Source organism: Dermacentor variabilis, chromosome 1 (genome assembly GCF_050947875.1).
Source record: "Dermacentor variabilis isolate Ectoservices chromosome 1, ASM5094787v1, whole genome shotgun sequence".
In the NCBI taxonomy this organism is placed as follows: Eukaryota; Metazoa; Arthropoda; class Arachnida; order Ixodida; family Ixodidae; genus Dermacentor; species Dermacentor variabilis.
In genome coordinates, this window is record NC_134568.1 from 118,340,893 (window position 1) to 118,366,719 (window position 25,827).

Consider the following 25,827-nt stretch of genomic DNA (forward strand, 5'->3'; position numbering starts at 1 on the left):
TTGTACATATCCAGAAGGGAGATAGGGTGCAAGTGACACTGAGCACTGTCTTTTTTGTGCTCTCTCTCTTCCAGACATGTACAAGTTAGTAATAGAAGATACTAGTGTACAGAGCCCATAACTGTTAATGATTTGCTTTTTGCATTCAAAGGTTGTACTAATGGTAAGAAAATGTAACATGGTATACCTTCTTCTTCAGCTCTGCTTTCTTTCGAATGCTCGATGTAAAAAACATGTGCCAGACAACCATCTGACCTGGCCAGATATTTCCGTCAAACAAGTGCTGGCGCTGGAAGCATCCAACTTCTGCAACAAACATGATCCAATTAGCATGGATATTTGCTCCCACTGTCATGCCTTTGCATCTAGTTCACCTGCTTGTAATTACAGACAACTGCTTGTAATCACGGACACGGACAGAGATGGAGTGTCGGTTTTTCCTCTCCTGTGAGAGCCTGAGACTTTACCGGTCTACGTGGTCGCTCGTCGCCACAGTTTGGTGACCGCGGACGTGATACTGCCATACGCTCCTGTGGTAGAGACGGCCATGGACCAGACCAGCACTACGAGAGCTCAAGGCCAGAACCCTTCCGAGGAACGCGGTGAGCCTTCCTGTTCGGCCATCGCTGTCCGCCTCCCACAGTACTGGGACCAGCATCCTTCGGCGTGGTTTCTTCAGGCCGAATCACTATTTCAAGTCTTTGGTATTCGCTCTCAAGCCTCAAAGTTTCATTACGCCGTCGCAGCGCTCTCACCCGCCGCCATTGACGAGGTAGCAGATATGTTGAACCGCAGATTGTCTACCGCCGCCTATGACGATCTCAAGGCAGCCCTGCTACAGCGCACAGCAGCTTCACAGCATTCTAGAATCTAGCAGCTTCTATCCACTGAAGAACTCGGCGACTGACGCCCTAGTCAACTTCTTTGCCGAATGACCCAGCTGCTCGGAAACAACGCGAGATCCATCGACGACGCTCTGTTGCGCGAATTGTTTTTGCAGCGACTCCCGGCTAACGTGCAGATGGTCCTGGCGACAGCCTCTACCATGGACCTTACCGGACTTGCCACCTTGGCCAATAAAGTCATGGAAGTAGCCACCCCAACCATCGCAGCCACGGCATCTTCTCTGGTTGACAATACAACCGTCCTGCAAACCCTTCCCTGCTCTTTCGCAGCGCAATCTCCGCTCGACTCCTCGTGTGAGTGCCTGGAACGCATCATCTGTGGAGCAGAACATTGCCGCACATCATCTCGTCGCCCACGCAGCCGTAGTTCCAGCAGATCAAGACGCACGAGCACCCGCAATGAAACATCAGCTACAATCTCTGGCGTTTGCTACTACCACCGCCATTTTGGAAACGATGCTCATCACTGTTGGTGTCCCTGCGCTTGGCAGGGAAGCAGGCCGGCCGACCTCTAATGGCGATGAATGATCCGGCCCAACACACAAGTCGCCTTTCTACGTGACGGACCAAGTTATGGGACAACGATTCTTAGTCGACACAGGAGCTGACGTCAGCATTCTCCCCGCCCACCACTCCGACCGAAAAGCGACACCTGTGTTGTTTTTGCAAGCCGTCAACGACACCAGGATTCCAGTTTTCTCGTCACGCTCTGTCATGCTAAACCTTGGTCTTCGGCGAGCGTTCTGCTGGATTTTCCTGGTTGCAGATGTCTGTCGTGCAGTAATTGGAGCAGACTTCTTGCACAACTACGGACTCCTTGTGGACATCCAACGACTCTGTCTCATCGACTTCATGACCCAGCTATCCGTTCCCGGCGTCCCATCATCAGGCACATCACCGATCGCGCCTATTTGTGCCATGTTGGACGAACCTTTTGCCATGCTCCTACACAAGCTTCCCACTTTGACGCCTGCCGGACTGGACGCAACTGGTGCAACATGACATGTGCCATCACATCGTCAACTCCGGCCCACCAGTCTATTTCCGACCACGGCGTTTGTCCCCGGAGAAACTCAAGATCGCTCGCGCGGAGTTCGAACACATGCTGCAACTTGGCATCATCCGGCTTTCCTCCAGTAACTGGGCATCACCACTTCACATGGTGCCTCAGAAGACAGGAGACTGGCGCCCATGCGGCGATTACCAGGCACTAAACAACATTGCAGTTCCTGATCGCTACCCTCTGCCGAACATTCAGGACTTGACTGTAGCGTTGGTGTGCCTCATAATCAGAACGTGGTTTTGGCACGTTAAACTCCATAATTTAATTTTTTTTTTCACGGTAGCATTGCACAGTACGACGATCTTGTTTAAGATTGATCTCGTTCGCACCTATCATCAACTACCAGTCGCTGAAGAAGACATTCCCAAGATCGCCATCACCACACCCTTCAGTCTTTTTGAATTTCTCCGCATGCCTTTCGGTTTACGGAACGCGGGCCAATCCTTTCAGCGTTTCATCGATTCCGTCACCCGAGGCTTGCCTTTCGTTTTTGCATACATTGACGACCTTCTCATCGCAAACTCTTCCGCAGAAGAACATCTTCGCCACTTGCGGTTGTTGTTCTCATGCTTTGCCAGCAAAGGAATTGTCATCAACGCCACCAAGAGCAAATTCGGTCAACCCGAACTCGAGTTCCTCGGTCATATCGTCAACGCTAACTGCATTCGACCACTGCCGTCCAAGGTTTGCATCATTGAAAACCTTCCCCGACCGATCACACTTGACAAGCTTCGCCCAATTTATCGGATTTGTCAATTTCTACCGCCAATTCATTCCCGATTGTGCACGACTTATGGCTCCGCTAGATGCTCTGCTGGTAAACAAATGTAAACAAGTGCTTCAGTGGACTGAAGAGGCCACCGACGCTTTCACAAGAGTCAAGTCTGCCCTCGCCGACGCCACGCTGCTTAGACACCCAAAGCCAGACGCACCCACTGCCATCATGACCGATGCTTCAAACACTGCCGTTGGGGCCGTTCTGCAACAATGTGGGCATCCACTGACATTTTTCTGAGGCCTGCGTAGTCCCGCTACAGTGCGTTCGGCCCTGAATTACTCGCCGTTTACCTGGCTATCAGACATTTTTGCCATTTCCTAGAAGGCCGTGCATTCACTGTCTTGACTGACCACAAGCCCCTTGTGCACGCAACAAATCGTTCGGCGTCCTGTTACTCGCACCGCGAGATTCGACACCTTGCATATATCTCAGAGTTTACAACAACGTTCCGCCACATCAAGGGCACCGACAACGTTCCAGCCGACGTTCTGAGTCGCGTCAGTGCCATTTCCAAATTGACGTCGGAACCTTTCATGATCGAGGTCGACTTACTCGCCAATCAACAGCACAACGACACCGAACTTCGTACACTCTGGAATTCGTCAACATCCTTGAAATTGGAGGGCGTCGTTGTGACCCCAGATGGTATGTCCATCATCTGCGACATTTCTACCAACACACCTAGTACATACATTCCAGCATCCCTTCGCAGACGTCTATTCAAAACAGTGCACAACCTGTCACATCCTGACATACGCGCGACACAGAAGCTTCTTTCCAGTCGTTTTGTTTGGCCTCAACTAAACGCACAAGTTCGCGATTGGGTTCGCTGCTGTTTGTCATGTCAACGCTCTAAGATCCAGCGTCACCTAATTCCGCCTTCGAAGTCTTTTCTTCCACCGGATGGTCGGTTTTACACGGTACACCTGGACCTCGTCGGCCCTCTCTCACCTTCGAAAGGTTACTACTACATACTGACATGCATCGACTGCTATACATGGTGGCCAGAAGCTACACCTATATCTGACATCTCAGCGCGCACTGTTGCAGCAGCTTTCGTGTCTACATGGATAGCAAGGTTCGGCTGCCCATCCGCAATAATCACCGATCACGGTCGGCAGTTTGACTCGGCACTCTTCAGCGAGCTACTCAAACTACTCGGAACGACACGTTTTCGCACGACTGCTTACCACCCGCAGTCCAATGGACTAGTTGAACGTTTTCACTGGCATTTCAAGACCTACCCCCCTTATGGCGCATGAATCGCCAGAGAAGTGGGTCCTGCATTTGCCCCCTCATCTTACTTGGCATCAGAGCCGCACTCAAGAGCAACCTAGGTTGCTCCTCTGCTGAGCTAGTCTACGGCACTCACCTATGCCTTGCGTGCGATTTCTTTGTCGCCACCTCCAAAACACCTATGCCATCACCTGCCGACTACGTTGCCGAACTGCAAGCTTTCTTCAGCCAGATGCATCCCATGCCTACACGTTCGCAAGAAGCAAGGTCTCCGTACGTTTCTCCCGCACTCACCTCTGCTGCCCACGTTTTCGTGCGTAATTGTGCCGTGTGGAAACCTTTGCAGCCGCACTACTCTGGGCCATATTGTGTTCTCGAACATTGTCCGACGACTTTTGTTGTGAACGTCAATGGCCGCTCAGACACAGTTGCCCTGGAACGTCTCAAACCCGCCTACATTGAAGAACCTGTGCCCATCGGCTCCACCAATATGCGACGCAACCCTGCTGCATCCTTCGACGCCTCCTCTGTACGTGACACCCAAGACGAATGCCAAGACATGCCGTGTCCCTTGCACTTTCCATCGTTCGTCGAATTTTCCTCCTCTCTAGGGGGGGGAACCCTCCGTAGTGGAAGCAGCATCGGCATCGCATGAGCATGACGTAGACGCTCGCGTCTATCTGAGGCACGAGCGGCTCGCACGCTCCAGCACAGGCTAGCGTTCCAAAAGGGCTTTAAAAAGAATGCTACACTAAGAGATGGAGTGTCGATTTTTCCTCTCCCGCGAAGGCCCGAGACTTTATCGGTCTACGTGGTCACTCGTCGCCATAAGCTGATCGACACCATTACAATGGGAAAGTCAAGTTTGAAAAGCCACTTAAAGGGCCCCTCACCAGGTCTGGCCATTGTAAGCTGACAAGTGCACTGGATACAGTGCGTGCTATTGATTATGTGTACTAAATATTACATCCTATGGGCCATGAAAAGAGCTTAAATTTCAAGCAAAAATGCCATTTGCCCTTCTCCTCACGAGCACTGCACTCCCAGCCATAGAGTCGATTGCACAAGTGCGCCTACATACATGGCCGTGCTGTGATGTCACTCATAGTGACACACCATTTTGAGGGTTATTCAAGGCAACATCAGCTATTTGTTTAATCTGCTGCTTCAGTAGACCAATTAATGTTTAGAAAAATAATATAACATTCAACCGAATGTCTGCATGTTTTTGTTTTACTTCACACTCTAGCAAGAGAGATGTAGTTATGTTTCGTCTGTTTGTTTCCACGTAGTGCAGTCGCGTGCGCAGAAAATGAAACCGACATTTTCAGCTGTGTTCGAGCTCTTTCATCCTCTCACGTCTGCCTCTGTGCTCGTGACTGTGGCACTGACTTCTACCGCTAGTCAGGTGTTCTCGTTCAGAGCGTGGAAAACCATCCATTGTGTGAAACAAGACAAATGCATCAACTCATACAAGACCATCACCGGAAGTGTGCCATTCAGTAAAAATACAAGAGAGAGGGGGAAAAAAGTGGCAGGACCCATGACGTATTGGTCTTGCGATCCACCGGCTCCGGTGTGGGAGAATGGAGTGAAGTAACTTCGCTTGCAGAGGATAAACAGTGCAAGTGGAGTGTGTGTCTATGTTGACGGTGACGCCCCCCTTGAAATCAACGAGTTTGTGGCGTTTCAAATATTTCTGTCTCTGCTATTAATGAACTGATTTGAAAAATTATTGTGGTAGAACACTCCTTAGAGGGCACTTAACAACTTCCAGTGTATAACCAAAATTTGCTATGTGGCCTGGTGCGGGGCCCCTTTAAAGATCTTGAAGTGTGTATTGTACTCGGCAACTGTTTAGCTGCAAGGAACTGCAGCTAAGATGAACGAGAGTTCATTATTTTCCAGTGTATGTGTGTGAATATTCAAAGTTTGTTTCCCCTTCCTTGAAATTTGGCCTTTATCATCCTTGAAATTCTTGCATTTTGAGTCAAATTTTCTGTGCAAACCCTGCTTTTGTGTAGAGATACATACATATGTTGATTCATATGGTTCTTTTTGTTTGTTTTTTGCACTTCTATGTTTCACAAAAAATATTTTGTGTCTTTTACATTCCTAAAGTAGGAAAACCAGTGGAAATATGTCATGGTTCTTAGCGCTAATAGAAGGCTGACAAAAGTACAGGGCAGATTATACGTTAACCTAAATGCTAGGTGCAGTATGCTCATTCCTAGTGATTTTCTTTCATTGTCCTATTTTAGCTGGAGGCCAAACGCATCCGTTTTCCAACACTGGTCCTGAAAAAAGAAGACCATGGCTGGCTTTTCAATCAAATGGCCAGGTAGGACTGAGGGAAAGTGTGTACCTAGTTTCTAGAAAACTGATTTTTCGCCTTTGTTCCACTAATTTGCAGTTATGACGTTCCTGGAGTGAAGATCCGCCAACATCTGGCTCAGCAGGTCACACTCTTTCCATTGAAAAAGTAAGAAATTACGCTTAACGAGGATAAGGGGCATTCATTAGTCTGTCAGAAGGTGATGTCTTGTTTCATTTTAATCGCATTTGGCTTTACATTAGCTCTTTCATGCGAATGTTTATTTGACGTAAAATACTTGCTTTGCTTTGCCTTCTTTGTTTTGCTTTCCTTTCTTTCTTTGCTTTCAAGTGCTCTTTGACCAAACAAACTAGCAAGAAACTGGAGAAGGGTAGAAATTTAGCCTTGCTGGTATGACATACTGCGAGTAAAGTGCCAAAAATACATGGGAAGAGTCGTGTTGTTTTCTCCCTCTGTTCGTGTTTTTTATGCGTAAGCATTTCTGTGCTTGCCCAATGAGAAACCTGTCCCTCTGTCCATCCCGTAAGACGACCGCTTTCGAGATAGCACCTGCAGCAGCGAGCGAATTCACATTGGTGCTGCTTCTCGCTTCAGTGTCAATAAAGTGGCGAAAACAGTGCTCGCAGAGCTCTCAGCACTTGCCTTACTCTGTAATTGTCGCAGATCGCAGAAAAGGATTGCGCCCGACATGGTTCGTGAGCTCTACCGTATTGTTTTCCTACCACGATATTTTTTACTTTAACGATCGTCCTTTGGCCCAAACTACAGCTGTTAAACATCGCATTAATACCGGTGATGCCCCTCCTATTCATCTCCGCCTGTATCAAGTTTCACCGGCTGAACGTCAAGTTATTCACGCAAAAGTTTGCAAAATGCTTACCAAGAACATTATTGAACCATCATGTAGTCCATGGGCGTCACCTATTGTACTGGTAAAAAAAGAAGGATGGCTCATGGCGCTTTTGCGTGGATTATCGGCACCTTAACAGGGTTACCAAAAAAGACGTGCATCCCCTACCTCAGATTGACGACGCCCTTGACTGCCTCCACGGTGCTTGCTATTTCTCCTCTATTGACCTTCGCTCCGGCTACTGGCAGATTTCCGTGGACGATCCCTACCCCTAGAAGACTGCTTTTGTAACACCCGACGGTCTTTATCAATTCAAAGTGGTGCCGTTCGGTCTATGTAATGCTCCTGCCACTTTTGAACGCATGGTGGACTCCCTTCTTCACGGTTTCAAATGGTCCATGTGCCTTTGCTACTTGGACAACGTTATAGTATTCTCCCCAACGGTCGCTACGCATCTCGAGTGCCTCTCACCAGTCCTGGACATTTTTCGTCGAGCTGGTCTGCAACTCAACGCATCGAAGTGCCAATTCGGTCGTCGCCAGATTACCGTCCTTGGACATCTCGTTGATTCGAATGGAGTGCAAAGGGACCCAGGCAAGATCCATGCTGTTATGCACTTCCCCGTTCCAAAGTGTGTCAATGATGTGTGCAGCTTCATCGGCCTTTGTTCATACTTCCGCCGTTTCGTGAAAAATTTCACATCCATAGCATGACCACTAACCGAGCTTTTGAAAAAAAGACTCCCCTTTCCAGTGGGGCGATAACGAGGCCTCTGCATTCTTGCATCTAATCGACCTTCTGACAACGCCTCCCGTTCTGGCCCATTTCGATCCTTCTGCGCCTACTGAAGTCCGAACTAATGCCAGCGGTCATGGAATTGGCGCAGTACTGGCACAACGCCACCGTGGCAACGACCGTGTTATCGCTTACGCCAACAGGCTCCTCTCACCCTAGGAGTGCAACTATTTCATCACTGAGTGTGAGTGTCTGGCCCTAGTTTGGGCTGTTGCGAACTTCCACCCATACTTATATGGCCGACCTTTTCCCTTGTCACAGACCATCATGTGCTTTGCTGGTTATGCTCACTGAAAGATTCTACAGGAAGACTTGGTCGCTGGACCTTAAGCCTCCAAAAATATTCGTATTCTGTCACCTACAAATCTGTCTGACTACACAAGGGCGCTGACAGTCTGTCTCGCTACCTGGTAGACGAGCCTGACGACGCCAACAGTAGTACCGCCAACGGCATTTAGTACCGAGACCTATCGCTGCGAGCACTCATTGAGCGTCTGCGCTGTACACCTACCGACGCATCTGTTCGCCGATATGTCCTCCAGGGCAGCATTCTGTACCAAAGGAACTTCCTACCTGACGGATCTGATCTTCTTCTTGTCGTGCCAAAACATCTACGACAGACTGTGCTCTTTGAGATGCATGACGCACCCACTGCAGGACATTTTGGGGTAACCCGCACGTACAACCGAGTCCGCCGCCGCTTCTATTGGCCTGGTCTCGCTCCCTTCATCCGACGCTATGTTGCTGCCTGTGATCCCTGCCAGCGTCGGAAAACACCTCAGGGGCTACCTGCCAGTCATCTCCAGCCGGTCACCGTCCCTGTGGAACCGTTCTTTCGTGTTGGATTACACCTCCTCGGTCCCTTCCCCACGTTGTCCTCTGGGAACAAATGGGTAGCCGTCGTAGCTGATTACGCCACCCGATACGCTATTATGTGGGCTCTCCCTACCAGTTGTGTCACTGACGTCGCAGACTTTCTCTTGCGTGACATTATCTTTCTTCATGGCGCCCCGCGACAGCTGGTTACTGACCGCGGTCGTAACTTCCTCTCGAAAGTTATCGCTGATATTGTGCGTTCCTGCTCCACTCAACACAAGCTGACTACCTCATACCATCCTCAAACCAATGGCCTGACAGAGCGGTTAAGCCGTACTCTTACCAATATGCTGTCAAAGTACGTTTCCAAGGACCACCATGACTGGGACATTGCCCTTCCTTACTTCACATTTGCGTATAATTCTGCCTGGCACAACACCGCCGTATTTTCTCCATTTTATCTACTGTACGGTCGCGAACTGACCTTGCCCCTTGACGCGGCACTTTCCTCCCGCTGCGGTCTCAACAAGCGAGTTTCGGCCTCAACAAGCGAATTACGTTTCTGCTGCAGAAACGTAATTACGGCACCCACACAAATTTGTACCAATTCCGAAAGCTTGCTTGATTTGCTTATCACAAATAGCTCGGACGGCTATGTGTAGTCTGGTGTAATTGAAGGAAACGTAGATCACTGGCCCGTGTACGTGATATCTAAGCTTAATCACGCATTTTGGAAGTGTCATCGTTCTGAGCCACTCCAGATTCAAGCAATTAATCAGAAAATTCTAGAAAATTTTGGCATGGAAATAAAAAAAATAATAATATGCATACCTTAAAATGCATGCTGTCAGTGTATTATTCATATGTGAATGATGTATTCAATATGTCTGCTGCCAAGTACAATAGATTCAGGGCCTTTGTCAAGCGGGCTAGAACAGCAGCTTTTTGCCCTTGTCACGGAATCTGTACATTTCTTTTTTGAAAGAACAAATGCTGAAATGAATGAATGAATGTTTTCGTTGTGTATTATTGTATACATTCATTGTGATGCACACATTTTGAGTGAGAAAGGGTTTTTTGAAACATGACTCTCATTTTTTGGCTTTCCTGTGACAGTGTTGTGGACTTGTTGAACCTGTTTGAGTGCACAGTGAAGAAATTGAGGCAGGAAGTCATGGCGGCCCTTTGTGCATTCGACCCTACCAGCCCGTACTGGCTTGTGAGTTCTTCTCTTTGCTACATAATAAGCACGCAAGTGTAAAGCTAGCCACACCAGTATCTTCAGCAACTGTAAGAATATCTCAGATGGTAAATTTGCAAGCTCTGCTTACAACTAATTTCGGCAGAGATTTCCTAGCATAATTAATAGGTGAACGTCATTCACAAAGTCAGCATTTTAACTCCTCGCTGCTTAAAAAAAAAAAAAAAAGCTATTGTCTGAAACTGAAAGTTTGACATTTTTATATACTTTGTTGTGCCAGCACAATGTTGGGCTGTACAATTGTGGAGCAAGTACTATATTTCAGTGCCACACACAAAAAGAAGAAAAAGAAAGTAGGAACAGTGTTACTGCTTTCCCACTTGTTCCTCACTCTAAATCATTTTTCTAATGAACAACGATCTTAAATTTCGGAATTCAGCTCGGCAGTTATAATTCCTACAAATTTTAACCTCGGGGAGTTCCCTTTATATAGTCGTGTGTAACGAGGTTTGTGTCCTACTTGGCCAATGTGTCCACAAATGTGGATGCGAAGCTTTAACCTCAGATTCACAAGTCAAAAAAAGAAATACAGTTGGTCCCGGATATATCAAACCCGGATACATCGAATTATTGCCTATATCGAACAGTTGAAAAATCCCCTTGGGAATCCCATGCAAAAGTATAGCACTATTGTTCATGTATATAGAACTCCAGTACACCGGCATATCGATGTATCGAACTCCGTGCTGAGCTGCGCCCCGGCAAGTGCGCTTCTCCCACCATACCCCACCCCTGCAAGTGCGCTTCTTTCGTCGCATCCCATCCCCGCAAGTGTGCTTCTCCTCGCGAAGCTCTCGCGATGTTCCTGCAATCTCACGCGCGCGACCCTGCACTCTAAGAAAGGGGCGAGTAGGTAAAAGGCACGTGACGTGTGAAAGGGAAGTGAAAGGGAGAAACCACGCTGACTGCAGGTGCCCGTTTCCTGTGTTTTGGTTGGCTGACACCGCTGGCGCAGCGAGACGAACGAGGTCAGTGCAGCTTGGGCCAACGCCAACGCGCAAGGCCAACTTGAAGGCTTGAGACTCGTGTGATGTAGTGCGTTTTTCTTTCCGCTTTTGGCACGTGTTCCAGAGCCATGGCCGTGAAAAAAACTCAAGAATTTGGATTTTTCAACCAAGGCGGACATCATTCGACGAGTGGAGGCTGGCGAGAAAAAGTTGTTGGTAGCCGCGGCTTTCAGAATTCCTTTGTGGTAGCTGTGGTAGCTTTGTGGTAGCTGCAGACGACGGTTGTCTTGACAGTGAAGACGATGATGCTGGATGCCTGGACATAAAGTTTGCGAGCTCTCGACATTGCCAGGCGCCATCCCAGGCGGCGTTACAGCACACGATTTAGTCAACGCTGACGACGGCGTGCAAGCTGTAACGGATCGCGCTGACGCTGAGATTGTGGCTGACATCATTGGTGACGAGGACGCAGACTCGAGCAGCGGTGAAGGTTCCGACGAAGAGGACCAACCACCATGCACTGCAGCTGAACTTGCATCAGCTTTCAGCGTCACTCACTGCTGTTGTGGCACAATGGAAGGACCTGGCCTTTCTCATTTGGACACTGTGAACAAGCTTGAGGAGAGCTTAATGAACTTGATGGTGCATAAAAAAAAACAAGCAAAGGTCACAGATTTTTTTCTTACGAAATAAAGTGCTCTGGTCATTGCACTGTGTTTGTTTTTTTACGCGCCTTGGAGGCACAGATCGGTAAGTTCCCGTTAGTCACGACATCGGGAAACTGCCTTGAGATGTGTGGAGTTGTTAGAGAAGCTTTTGACATGCATATTTTATATTTCAAATTATTGATATATCGAACTATTTCGCGATCCCCTTCGAGTTTGATACATCCGGAATCGACTGTAATTGACATTCAATATTCCATGCAAGATTGGTTATGTATGAAACGAGTTTAATAATACAGAAAAAGTTCACATTAGTGTGTTTATTAGCTGCATCAGGGGAGGCTCAGATAGGCAGCTCTTTCCTTTTGTTGTTCTGGGGACATTAGAGGACTTCCATTAATTCAACTCCAGTTAATTCAGTCATTCGTTTAGTTAGATTTCAACCAAAGGTTCCAGCTGGCAATCCTGTGTCAATTCTATAATTGGTCTTCACCAGATAATTCAAACTTGACTGCAAGAACATGCCTTGTCAATTAAGGATGGGACTAGCTAACATTTATGAGGTCACTGCAAATTTTCCTTGTGTGAGCTACTGCTGGCGAGCACAATTACAGTGAAGCAGGGATATCACTGCATGTGAACTGGTGAAGGCCTTCTATATCATAAAAGTTGGTGGGAGGTGCAGCAGCAGGCCTGCATTGCCACTTTACAAGAATTAGTTGCATTTCCCTTAGAGACTAGCTATGATAATATGTTGTCAACATGTCACACCTTGTGCCGTTATACGTACGTCTGGGGTTTTTGTGTTGTGAGGCATCTGAGAGTAAATCGGTTGCGAGGATGCACTTCTTTGTGTCTCTTAGTTATCTTATTTTGCCTCTCAACCCCCTGTTAACGAAAAGCTCTTTAGTAGCACTTGATATCTTGCTCACTGCAGTGAGAGTCCCTAAGCTTTCTTGTGTGACAACCTGCAAAAGACAGATTGCAAGTGACATTCAAACATTATGGCAGTAAATTTGTTTCTGGCTGACTATCGAAATTTTCATGTGATTATGTTGCCAAAAAATATAAACAATGCACCTCTTTATCCAGTTTGGGTGCAATTTGCAGTTGCATCTAATAAGATGTAATAATTGGTGGATCTGAGGTCATATATATGAAATGCTGATTGTTTAGAATGCAGGTGTAAATATTTCACTACGGGACTTCAAAACTGCAACATTGTGAACATTGGCTGAAAGAGTTCTCACTTAAGGATGCTAAAGATTTGAAGCATACATTTTAAATGTATGCTTAAAGCTGTAAATATGCCTTGAGTTACCAATTTCAATATGATGTGTGCATTTTAATGGCAGTTTCTTTTTTACAGTGTTCGTCCGATGACAGTGACTCTGATGAAGGTTCAACTCTGGACAAAGAGCTCGCCAGGCTGCTTAACATGAGGTGATTGTTGGCAGCCAGTACCCTTGTTGAAAAGCTTGATTAAAAGCATGGTTCATTCATACATTGCTGTGTTTTTTTCTAGGTGTTTATAGTGTGGGCGTGATAAAAATTGATGCCTTTGCTGCTGGCCGACAGGGTGATTGCCAAATAGAACAGCTAAAACACTCATTCAGACTGCAGATTACAGCCTAATATTAGTGTTGCAAAGTTGGGCACTATCAGGGTCTCGCACACACATCTGCATTTCCGTGATGGCTTGCGACAAGCGGACGCGAAGAACCCCCTTGAGGGCCTGAACCACCACAGTAGTATTTCAAGTACATATTATTTTATGAGTGCATAATACTGAACAAAGTTAATTAAATTTTCCATAGTGCTGGTGTTAAAAGACCAAAGTTTACATGACGACCTAAATTCTTTTTTCCGGCACTGCCCGATTATTTGGGCGTTCCTGTGGCATCCTGCCTGTCCAAAATTTGTTCAGGGATTGTATTCATCTACAACGTTAAGTCGGAGGCAGGAGTCTCTATACAAAGAGGAACCTACCAAATGTTGTGAGCGCCTCTGTAGCATGTCAGCGTAGAAGCCGGAAGAAGCTAATTAAAGCTGTGCTTCCTCTGTAGTAAGCTACGTCACATGGCACTTTGCCCGTGTTGAGACTCCTGCCTATATGTGAAATCAGCATTTGTAAAATTTGGTAACTGGGAACGGGATGCGCTTCAGAGGAATCAAACAAAATAAAGTTATTCAACTCACAACTCAATTAAGGGACGCACCCTCATGCCTGAAATTTTGAAAGAAAAAAAATTTCCACCGGAGAAGCAATTGTGTTGGGTGCCCCAATGCTGCATATATGCACATTGGCGAATTTTCACATGCTGGATACTTCTGTGTGCAGCTACTAGGTGGTGAGAGTTGTGCGTTCACCCCTGATGCAGTGGTACATCCGGGAATACGGGGTGTGCTCAAGTTGCTGGCATCATTTTCATGAAAAGGTTAAATCCAAGTGCACCCCTTACACGCGTCTATACGGTATTGTTATAGATCTGCCAATCTTATAATTATTGTTTGTCAAGGTACATAAACTCTCTATAGAAGCAACTATTTGCCTAACAAACAAAATTACTACTAACTTTAATATTGCAGGACCTGTATAATATAGAGCAAATTTTGGTGCTGCGATCACATGGAAATGTGCAATTTAAAATTCCCATTGAAAAATTGGAGAGGGCACCTGTTGCACGAGCCTCTGCTATATATTTAACATAGCTTTTTGTTTCATAGAGTGTTCCATTTAAAGGCTGTCTATAAGCAAAGTAATGGTGAAAGTTCTCAAATACTTCTGAAGTCTGCATGTAGCCCACCCAAGTGCTTCTGAGGTTCTCTTTGCCACTTGAAGTGGACTGCAACATAATTTTTTGGTTGCCCAAAAAACCTATTTTGAAACAGCATAAAAGAGCCTCTGTGCAAAATTTTGTTTTGAATACAAGTGAACGCATCAGAAAAGGCTTGCATAAGTAGGCATTATTGATACTGAAACTGAAGATTAAAAAACACCAACATTACCACTTGCCTGTAGTGATGCATGACTTCAAACGCGATGCTCCTTACATGATCTTTCAAGATCAGGCTGCATGTGGCATGCTGAAACGTCTCGGAAATGACATGCTGGGACTTAATCATATTCACTGCATTAACCACCATGTACACTCTTCGGCAACTTGGATTCTATTTAAAGGCTGATAATAGGAAAATTACACAAATACCAGACTTGCAGCATTGCCAAGATTGCTTCTCATTGATGCTTTGTTTCCAAAATTGCTCGTTTATCACCAATTATGTCAAAGTGAAACCTTGGTGCAATTTAACTCTTTCGTTACCATGAGAAATGTGCTCATGTTCGGTGCTTTTATGTTTTAACATTTTATTTCAAGATGTAGTAGTTGCAACGTATACTGCAATACATAATATTATAGCCTGATCGCTTGTGTTTTGAATGGATGTATAGCAGTAATAATTGCTTAGACAATTTTTGAGAATTGTGTGAAACTTCAAAGAAACGCCTCAAGGAATGTGAATGAAAATAATTTTCTATTTTTAGTTTAAGTACTGAGAGTACCTAAATGTGACCTGCTTCCTAGTTAACACTTTTGTAAGTCAGATCACAAAAAAATGATGAAAATTTGTTGGTGTGAATACTAGCTATAGTGATGCCCTTGCTATGCAGGAAAGCAGTAGCTTCGCAAATTTGAAAATGGGTAATTTCGTATTGTACAGGGAGCATTTTTTTTCTTCATTGCAGCAGGCACCTGGTTCATTTTTTTCCTACGTTCTTTAGGCTTGCCAAGCAAGTTGCCAGCTCAGGGAGCATGCAGAGGGCTCCTCATACTTGAATATTGAGTTCGATCAGCTTTTCTGAGGAAGCAAGGTGACCTAGTGTCCACATGCTTTGTTCAGTTCCTGTACAATGCTGTATAGTAATGTGCAATGTTGCACAATATTGTACAGTAATAAATAAGGGCACTTGAACAGGCAGTGTTCAGAATGAAAGAGCTTAGACAGCCAGTCAAGCTCGGTTGAAGGTCGGTCTGTAATTGACTACGTGCTTTTGAGTGGGTGATAACTTTAACGACGGGAAGAATCACTCGTAATAATTTGTGCATACGCTGTCTATGCGCTGATAGATAAAAGCAACTCACAGGGGCTAAAATAAAGTTGCACTTGATATTTGTCAAACCCAATTAGCAAAATGATGCGCACTCATCAGCATCTACCTATCATTGTTTGAGAGATTGTTAAAACTGCCTATATGTATGATCAGAAAAATGACAAGCTGAGATAAGCTTCTCTGTTTTCACTGCTGCTGTCGTTAAAAAAATTATCTTGCCGAGACGACAAAAGCACAAATTTCGAGTCTTTTTATTAGACGTGCAAGGAGCACTGGAGGCTGATCTCGATGATTCCTCCAGTCGCAGTTTTATTTTTCTAGACTCCCCAGTCTACCAAACATTGTCAAATCTGACAAAATTTCTGAGGGTGCATGATGTTATTAGAATTCCAACAGAAGTGTATAAGAACACATAGAAAAACTGTCGATCACATTAATCGATATATATAGGCGCAGTAATGAAAAAGTTAAGCACACCTTCGGGCACCACCACCAAGTTCACATAGGAGACTGCTACAAAGCAATGTCATTTTAATGTTTTAATTAAGGTTATGAACTAGTGACCACTCATTGTTTTCACATGGCTTGCACACTGTAAATGCTGCATATGTTTTGCATTTGCTTTATTAACCCTTTGAAGGACAGTGCAGCATATATGTCCCACTTTTACACCTTTAGCTCTCGGTAAGCACCCATTTTCGTATCTTGAGGCAATAGCTAGTCCACATTGTGCCGGTGCTATTTGTGTTCAATGCATGCATGAAAAAATTGCACACAAACGTTTTGTGGACGGCCTGTGCTGTGCCACTTTGTCCGTCATACTTCAGTCTGTTTCCCGGACCCTACAGGGTCAGTGGAACAAACACATAGCACTTTTTCATAAACGGCTTGTATGGAAGCGAAATTTATCGTGAGCTACTCCTCAGCACCTCATTTACTCATACCACACAAATTTCAAGAGTTTTGTTTCACGAGGGAAGTCAGAAATAATCTTGCATTGAAACTCTTGAGAGTCAGCAGGACAAATGTATCTCGCTTTTTTTCGAGACCGCTTAATGTCAATGGGACAAATATGTCTCACTTTTTTTTTAAAGAACGGCTTTTTGTATAGTAGTGGCATTTGTTGTAAAAATTTTCTAAGCACTGCATTTGCTCATAATGTCGCTCATTACTGTCATTGTCATGTAAGTTTGTGTCATTGCATGCCGGTGCCTATGTGTACGTGTGCCGATGCATGCGCGCGCCGATGCATGCGCGCGCCGATGCATGCGTGTGCCGATGCATGCGTGTGCCGATTTATGCGCATGCCGATGTATGCGGGTGCCGATGCATGCGCGTCTATGCATGCGCATGCCGATGTGTACAGGTGCCAATGCATGTGCGTGTTAATGCATGCGCGTGTCGATGCATGCGCTTGTCGATGCATGTTACTTTTTTTTTAACAATGGGATACCGCACAAGCTTGAGAAATAAGAAAATATTCTATATTCGATTTGATACTGAGTGAATATTTTTCTTGAATATTTGTATTTGATTTGGGGAGAGAGAGTGTGAAACAAAGGAAAGGCTAACCAGTTTGGTACTTAATTGTAATCCATCTGCATGTGCTATATAAATTAGTCTCGCATGGTGTTCCATTATTTGATGTGTTCAATTCACGAGAAAGCCCAAGTGAGTGAGTATCTAGTCAAAGTGGGCCCGTCCGATTCTGCTGAGTGAGTCCAAGTGAGCCCTGCTGAATAGAATTTTGGTGCTCCTGAGTGGGCCCAGCTTTGGTGAGTTTGAGTGAGTATACAAAATTAGTTCGAATGAGCCTAGCTGAAGAGAATTTTGGCGAGTCCGAGTGAGCCCGTTCTCCAGCATCTCTGATGCGGTACACAGCACCTGCTGCATCTCTGTGCTATAACGTGGGCAGATGCACATATGTGAGATTGCTTGTTCACAGCTGCAAGCTTTACAGGTAGAGCTGTCAGCCCAGCCAATAATGAACGAGTATTACTTGATAAATTCAACATCATAGCCGGTACAAGTTTCTTGACATTTTGGCAGCCCAGGTGGTTGTTAGGTTTTCAATACGGGAGCCATGGTATGTAGGCAACTGTTTGTGGAACTTGTTATTCCACGAGGCCAGTGTAATACCATGGCCAGTGTGCCATGGAGCGAAGTGTAACTGCTGCATCTGTTCTTGTGAATAAAGTTCACACCTGTCTGCCACTGTCATGTGCAGAATGGGTTGCAGATTGGTCTGCATGATTGTTTCCACTGACAACGCAGTGTCTGCAGCCACTGATAAAGTATATAGTGTCCCTCCTCTGTTGCTCAATGGTGTAAATGGCTCATCTCTGGCACAAGTTGATATCTGCAGCTCATTGAACTTTGTGTACTTTGTATACTTTGAGTGCCACTCAAAGCACAGAAATCTCCACAGAATTAATTATACAGGATGTGTTGATCTTGATTTCAACAGAATTCGCTGGTATGACAACTGCTCCTGACAAACTAGTAGATTTAACAGAACCTCGTTTCTGCATTTGCCTAAACCTTTTCGGGTAGTTTGTGCTATACGAAGTGCTGTGCACCTCATATAGAAATTTATAACGCTAACGGCACCCAAATTCTCACTTTTCAAACACCCCTATTCCAGAATAATCATTGGACTTCATGTAAATTTGAGACTAACACTAAGTGCAACTGAAAGGGTTGAATGTTTGTGCACATCCTCGTTTTTGTCTGTTCACTCTTTTTCACAGTTTGAGTTATAGCAATGTTGCCCCGTTAATCGTGTCTAGTGAAGCAGTATCACCAATCTTGCAGTCTAAGTGTGTTTTGTGCAGTATTGTGTAGCCATTTCACATTTAGAATATTTAGTTTGTGCCATTAAGTAAGCTAATTATACAAAAATGTTTGAATTATCAATTTGCCACATAAAGTTAATATGGGAAATAACAGCACCAGTGTAACTACTTTTTTTCCTTGCTGCAGGAAGGAATTGCACGCTCATATCTTGAACAACCAAATCACTGATGAAAAAGTTGATCGCTTGAGCCATATTGAAGATACCATTGAAAGGCTGGAAAAGCTGATCTTGGCCAAAGGTGAGAGCCGAACTATTGTCTTGTCTATGGCTACCGAGTTGGGTTTTCAGTTTAGAAGTGGTCACATAAGTTTTTAGAAAGGGGCTTCATTAGTTCCGTTTGTCTAATGTTAACCTCCAGAAGATTGAGTGGTATACTCTCTCGTAACACTAAACACCGCAGGATTTAAAATATTTGTTTAAATTTTTTTTTTTAAAACCCCAGGTGGTGGAAATTTCCGAAGTCCTCCACTATGGCATGCCTCATAATCAGAAAGTGGTTGTGGCACATAAAACCCCATACCTTAACCTTCAAAATAGGGGGTGTCCAAAACCTGACGTCTATGATGTGTTTCCGGCTCTCAATATCGCTTCTGCCACATTCAACCAGCAAAAACATAGCCTTTAAGACCTGCATTTTAAATACAGAGGGCACCACCCTATGAGGCCTGGGTTTGGACACCACCTATGGTCAATTTTTACATTGAGGTTCTAGTTCAAGCAATGAAAATCATGAAAAAAGGTCATTACTATCGGGTAAATACAGTAAGTGGATGTATAGAGTAGTGTAAGTGAGGCAAGTCGATATGTTGAAAATATGTGGCTATTGGGGCTTGTGAGAACGAAGGGATGTGGTTGTGCCGCTTCTGTGTTTTTTAAAACTGAAAGAAGCTTTGCATGTAAACAGGCATAGTTGACTCAATGTGCTCAATTTTCGGCATGAGGAAAGATAGGCAATTTTCGACATAAGGAAAGATGGGCTTTGGAGAGTTGGAAAATGAGCTAAAATTGTATGAGGAGGTAAACAAGTAAGAAATAGCCTCAGTGATATAAGAATATTTGTGTAGAAGATCAAATTTATCTTCTGACCAGATGTAATATATTGCAAAAGGTGAAAGTTTCTTGTCATTAGTATAATGTATACATTTGAGAACTCTCCTTGAGACATTTATATTGGTTGGTTGCAGTGTCTCTGGGAAGTTTAAGTGTATCTGTACAATGCCTGTTTAGTTTCCCTAGCAAAAATTCCCAATAGAAATACAGTAGCCTGTTGGATTATTGGCACTAATGGTGTCACTTACGTTGTGTCAATTACACAAGGATAGAGCTTAGAGCACTTCACTCACACTCTGCTGGACTGTACTTATCTTAAACATGCAATACAATGGCCACAAAAACATAGCTAGACGAGCATAAAAATGTCGCTAAGTTCAGAATTGCACTAGAGTGTGGCAAATCTCGACTGGGAAACTACGGACTCGGGCTCGAAAAAGCTTCTGATGTTTCCAAAGAGACGTAAAAAAATAAAGAACACACATCTGCTACAAACAAACTCTCAGTAGCACACTTTAAAGTCTATCTTCGTAAATGATATCACGTCAAGTCACTTAGCATTTCTCCTATCACAACACAGGATACATCTATACTCCAGGCAAACTTTCATAGTAATCGAAGGCAGTGAACACTTTCAGGGTGGATCACATGGTCGTCGGGATACATTTCGTGGGCCACATCATCACAGTTATTAGGCCTTAGTCATGCCAGCTCAGTCAGTATATGGGTGCCAGAGCGGAGCTCCTGTACAATTGACTGCAGGCAACAACTTCGAATCGATGGTACAAATCCCAGCAAACATAGTGAAAACACAGAGGAAAAGAAACTTCTTAAGACTGACAAGCGAAGTGGCTACTGCCAGCTAGCACTTGTTGTTTGTGTGCTACCTGTCATGGCAAAACGCAGACAGGCACTGTTTTGCAGTCCCATCCACTCAGTCTCACTCACATGCTGATTAGGGTATTTAGCATAGCCGAATTGTGTTATTGTGCCATCAACGCTACTGCACATACATGGGCTCCGCCAACACGACGAATTGGATGGAAAAAACTGCTAGATTCTCAGCGTGCCCGTTCTTTGACCAACACCATGCTGTCATATGCTTTTCCATGCTGTACAATGAAGTGATTTGGAAAATTACACTGTTATGGTGCGTTACCAGTTCACTTATTTTTCCACTCTCTATCGATACAAGAAACAGAAAAGCAACAAATATTTCCTGCTTATGAAAATAGTATCGTCACGAACCTATTGGTCAAAAGCAGTCACCTATTAGGCCTTATTGGTGCCAGTACAAGGTACCAATGCAAATTCAATTGGGCCAATAAGTGGAAAGAAAATAGATGTCACCTATTAGGCACTATTGTTACCAATACAAACTCCATTGGTCCAACAGATGACAAATATATGTCACCTATTGGACCCTACTGGCACCAATACAACTTAATTGGTATTTTTGCTAGGGCTAACATTGTCTTTTGCCTATGTGGTGTTTGTGGTAAAACAAATATTCCAGCATATAAGCTATTATACATAAAACGATTTAATTTCAGGCATATCACTTGCAGTGCTTCAAATTTTTGTTTCACTTTGAAGGTGTTTGCAGCTCTTGCAACTGGTATGTGAGCAGGCTGTTAAGCCTACAACTGAAAGGAACTGAAATTAGGGTGAATTTCTATGTTGGCATGATTTTGACGCGGAAGAAAACAACAGGACAAGTGCTAACTGCAATCTTCAGCTTATTCCCAATGAAAAGCACTTTTCCTAACCGTCAACACAGAAACATAAAAACAAAACAAATAATGATGCTTCTGCCAACGCCAAAGCAAAAAACACACCAAAACTGTTGTTTCAGCTGATGGTGCCTCTCTTCTAGCCTCTGCGCTGAAGGAGCTGGAGTTGCAGCTGACACATAAAAGTGCACACCATCTGTGACTAGCGAAACTCTCCACACAAAAGCAGTATTGATCATGAGAGCAATAATCTAATGTACACACAGTTATATAGACTGGCTGGCCATTACTTAACCAGTGCATTTTATTAACATTGATGGCCTAACTAGAACACATCGGTTTCAACGCCAACCAAACATATGACAGCAAACTCTGACTAGCTGCTACTGCGACCGCCTTCACTACCTCCAGAAAAAGGAGATATCACCACATATACACAAGATGTGGAAATGGGATACCACCAGAGAGAAATAAACTCAAAAGGGCATCGCAACACTTGGAAACGAGCGTCTACAACCTGCATGGAACATGACGCAGATAGCACACATGAGTGCACAGTGCGCTGTTCACTCAAAAAAGCTTCATAGGATGGAAAAAATATAAACTTCAATGTTCACCACTTCTCGTATCACAGGGTCCCCAAAGGCAGAACACTGTATTAGAATGTTAGAAGATAATAATGGAAGTAATGAAAACCAAAGGTGACTGTACCAGTTAGTTGAAATCATCACTCGTATTCACTCGATGAAATTCACTCATATAGGCCGTTGATCATTACATTGGTAATATACAGGCTATCAATTCAGGCAATCAAGTTAAAGTCTGCTGAGCACGAAGTCGCAGGATTAAATCCCGGCCACGGCGGCCGCATTTCGATGGGGGCGAAATGCAAAAACACCTGTGTACTTAGATTTAGGTGCACGTTAAAGAACCCCAGGTGGTCAAAATTTCTGGAGTCCTCCACTACGGCGTGCCTCATAATCAGAAAGTGGTTTTGGCACGTAAAACCCCATAATTTAAATCATGTTAAAGCTGCAAGCATGGGCAGAGAATAATGGGGTTTTGGGAGAACTTCAGAATGGCTTCAGAATAGGTAAGCATTTGAATGATAACTTATTTGTTCTTACCCAGTGTATTGAAATATCAAAAGTAGAAAAAGCAGACAGTTATATGTGGCCTTCTTAGACATAACAGGAGCCTATGACAACGTAGACCGCAACATTTTGTGTGATATTCTGGAAGGGGAAGGCTTAGTGACGATTTTCTACAGCTTTTGAGAGAGATTTACCTAGAAAATACCGTTCGCGTTGAATGGGAAAGGATGAGGAGCGAGGAGAAAGTTGATATCAACAAGGGACTGAGGCAAGGTTGCCCTTTATCTCCACTGCTGTTTATGATGTACATGGTGAGGACGGAGGAGGCGCTAGAAGGAAGTAATATCGGGTTTAATCTCTCATACAAACAGGCGGGTACAGTAGTAGAGCAGCAGCTTCCAGGTTTATTTTATGCAGACGACATTCTGTTGGTAGGTAAAAGCAAAGTGACTTGCAACATCTGGCTAATATCTGTGGACAAGAAGGCAAGAATTTAGGTTTGAAATTTAGCATTAGAAAATCAGGTGTTAAGGTATTCAATGAAAACAGTGAACAGACAGTGGCAATACAGGGCCGTGAAATACCTCGGGTAAGAGAATATAAATACCTTGATATATGAATAAACGAGGGCAATAGATATATGTAAACACTGGAGAAAACAATAACAGTAAAGGGGAAGAGAAACGCAGCCATAATGAAACATGGAGTGCTGTGGGGATACAATAGGTACGAGGTGCTCTGGAGTATGTGGAAAGGTGTAATGGTTCCAGGACTCGCATTTGGAAATGTGGTTGTTTGCTTGAAATCAGGGGTACAATCGGGACTCGATGGCAACCAAAGGTCAGTGGAATGCCTCGCATTGGGCGCTCACTGTAAGACTACAAATGAAGCTGTGCAGAGGGATATGGGCTGGAGAAGTTTTGAAGTGAGGGCAGCTCACAGTAAAATTAATTAGGAAGAGTGACTGAGGAATATGGAAGAAAGTAAATGGGCTGGGAAAGTGTTGAGGTATTTGTACAAGAACAACATTGATTCACAGTGGAGAACTAGGAAGCTTACCATCAAGTATGCGGCCTGTAGAGTGAGCAACACAGCAACAAAGAATGTCAAGTGGAAAGTCAGAGAGGGTGAAATAATCTCGTGGGTGGCGGCATTGGAAAAGAAACCTGTCATGAGTAGCTACTTAAGAGGAAAAAACAAAATCGGTAAACTCAATAGGAAGCGCATTACTTTTCGAAGTGAGATCAGGATGCCTTAGAACACGCACTTATGAGGCGAGATATTAGAAGGAAGAAGGCATCTGCATGCTGCAGTAAAGCTAGGGAAACGATTGAGCATGTTTTATTAGAATGTGAAGGTATCTGCCCAGCGGTCGATTTAGGGATCGCTGGCCTCCTTGAAGCCCTTAGGTTCAGCGAGAGCGGGGGAAAGTAAACATGTCTGCAATAGAGATTAGTAAGAGACGATTGAGAAGGTTGGTGGAAGTAGGGAAACGACAAACAATGGAGGCATACAAAAACAAAGTTCGCAATATGGGTTCAGAAACTGGTTATGGGAATTCATTATCATTTTTTTTTCCTTTTCCTTCTTTAGCATAGGTAGGACATTAGGTGATAAAATAACAAGAGCTTGGTGGCGTAACCCACCGCCCCATTCCAAAGGGGACGCTCATAACATCCATCCATCCATTCATGGGGCCCCGCCAGGATGGGAGCAGACCAATCGGAGCACGGCAAGAGAGAGGCAAGGAGGGTGTATAGAAGCAGGCATTTTGCTGATGTGCGCCTTTTCGCCCCACGAATTCCGCTTGGCACAAGTGGCAGCGGGGGCTCACATGAGAGCGGAAGCACCGACGTCGCGCAAATCTCCAGCTTCGAGTGAGAAGCGTAAGCAAAGCGCAAGCAGAGGGAAACTGCTACTGCCAAGGATTGAGAATGGGAAGCGCAAGCCAAGCGCCGGTGAAGGCAAGCCAATCCCCACTTTCAAGAGAAGGCAACCCAAGCCAAGTGCCAGCAGAGGCAAGCTAACCCCGAATGCGAGAGTAGGAGGCCGAGCAGAAACATAGACACAGAGAGATCCCTCCCACGGAGGGTGCTGATGGACGGTTCAAGAGAGAATTTCTCGACTGTAAGTGCAGCCACAGCTGCAACGTGTGTGATAGACTGTGGTTTGATCACAACCTCGCACAACTGAGGAATGTGCGCAGTCTGGAACCTAAACGGGAATCTAACAAAACGATGGCAACAAGACAAAATACTTTCATAAAAACTGCGCTAAACACGAGTTCAATTGAGAAAACGACTGCCAGCTTCCCTGTTTTGACTGCTTTCACTGTGTGGAACTGGCTTTACTTTTTTCAAATATTTCTTCTCTCGCAAGCCATTTCTGATTTTGCAATAACTAGTTTGTCTCCTTGGCCTTTGCTTTTGTCGTTGTGATTTCATGAAAAGCAAGCATTATATGCTCTGTAACATTAGAACCCACTGCAAAGTGCTGTCGAAAGTCAAGGAACAAAGCAGTAAGCATTTTCTTTCGAATGTTTCGTAATAAGTGCCATTGCTAGAAGGCCTGTGTAGCCTAACTTCCATGCCACAGCAATTCATGCACTTGCAGTACTGAAACTTCCTTCTGTTTCGTTTGCAGGAGGAAAACTACCTTGCAAGCCAAGCAAGACCTGGTAGTAGTAGTGCCACTTAAGATTCTATTGCCTTGCAGACCCATGGTGCAAAATCAGAAAGCTCAAGGGTCACTTTATGCTTTTGTTGTGCAAAACTTGTGCAATAACTTGTGCAATGCAAATGTGCATCAATAATTTCATAGTTGCTTCATTGTACATTCACTACACATCATACAAAGCATATGAAAACTTATATGGGAATCTGGCACACTGTATTGTGCCGTTTTTGCAGGTGTTCAATTATTTCATAGTCAAGTCACTGTATATTCTGCACAGTTCATGCTAACTTGAAAATGTATATAATATGGCACATTGTGCATTCATATTTTATATTTTTTAAGTGTTTGTTTTGTTGTATGTTAACATACTATTATGTTTGCAACAGTACAAATAAAGAACTTTTGAGATTTTGACAATTGTTTTTAGGCTGGATTGTTATCTTGTTGCTGCAATGTCCTGTTAGTGAAGAAGACAATATAAAGTTGCAAATGTACTGCCATCACAGAATGGAATGGAAGGACTAGCAGGACTGAGAAAAGAGATGAACAGTTTCCAATTCTCCAGGTCTGCCAAGTTTTGTAGTTAGCATTGCTAATTTTGCAATTAACTCATACACCAACCATCTCCAACGTACACTTTCATGTCTGAAATTGT

At 44.5% G+C, this 25,827-nt stretch overlaps 1 protein-coding gene across 4 annotated transcripts in view; it reads left to right on the plus strand.

Moving 5' to 3' along the window:
• The window catches only part of LOC142583459 (uncharacterized), a 197,806-nt gene extending 172,214 nt beyond the window's left edge, over positions 1-25,592 (plus strand). For 2 of the 4 annotated variants that reach the window (XM_075693955.1, XM_075693963.1), the window contains exons 15-20: positions 6,244-6,323; positions 6,396-6,464; positions 9,895-9,997; positions 13,021-13,094; positions 18,745-18,857; positions 25,140-25,588. In XM_075693955.1, coding sequence (XP_075550070.1) covers positions 6,244-6,323; positions 6,396-6,464; positions 9,895-9,997; positions 13,021-13,094; positions 18,745-18,857; positions 25,140-25,177 — 477 coding nt within the window. In that variant the 3' untranslated portion in view covers positions 25,178-25,588. Of the gene's footprint in view, positions 1-6,243; positions 6,324-6,395; positions 6,465-9,894; positions 9,998-13,020; positions 13,095-18,744; positions 18,858-25,139 lie in introns of all 4 variants that reach the window. The other 2 variants (XM_075693941.1, XM_075693949.1) reach the window with 2 other exon arrangements.
• Positions 25,593-25,827: the final 235 nt, after the last annotated feature.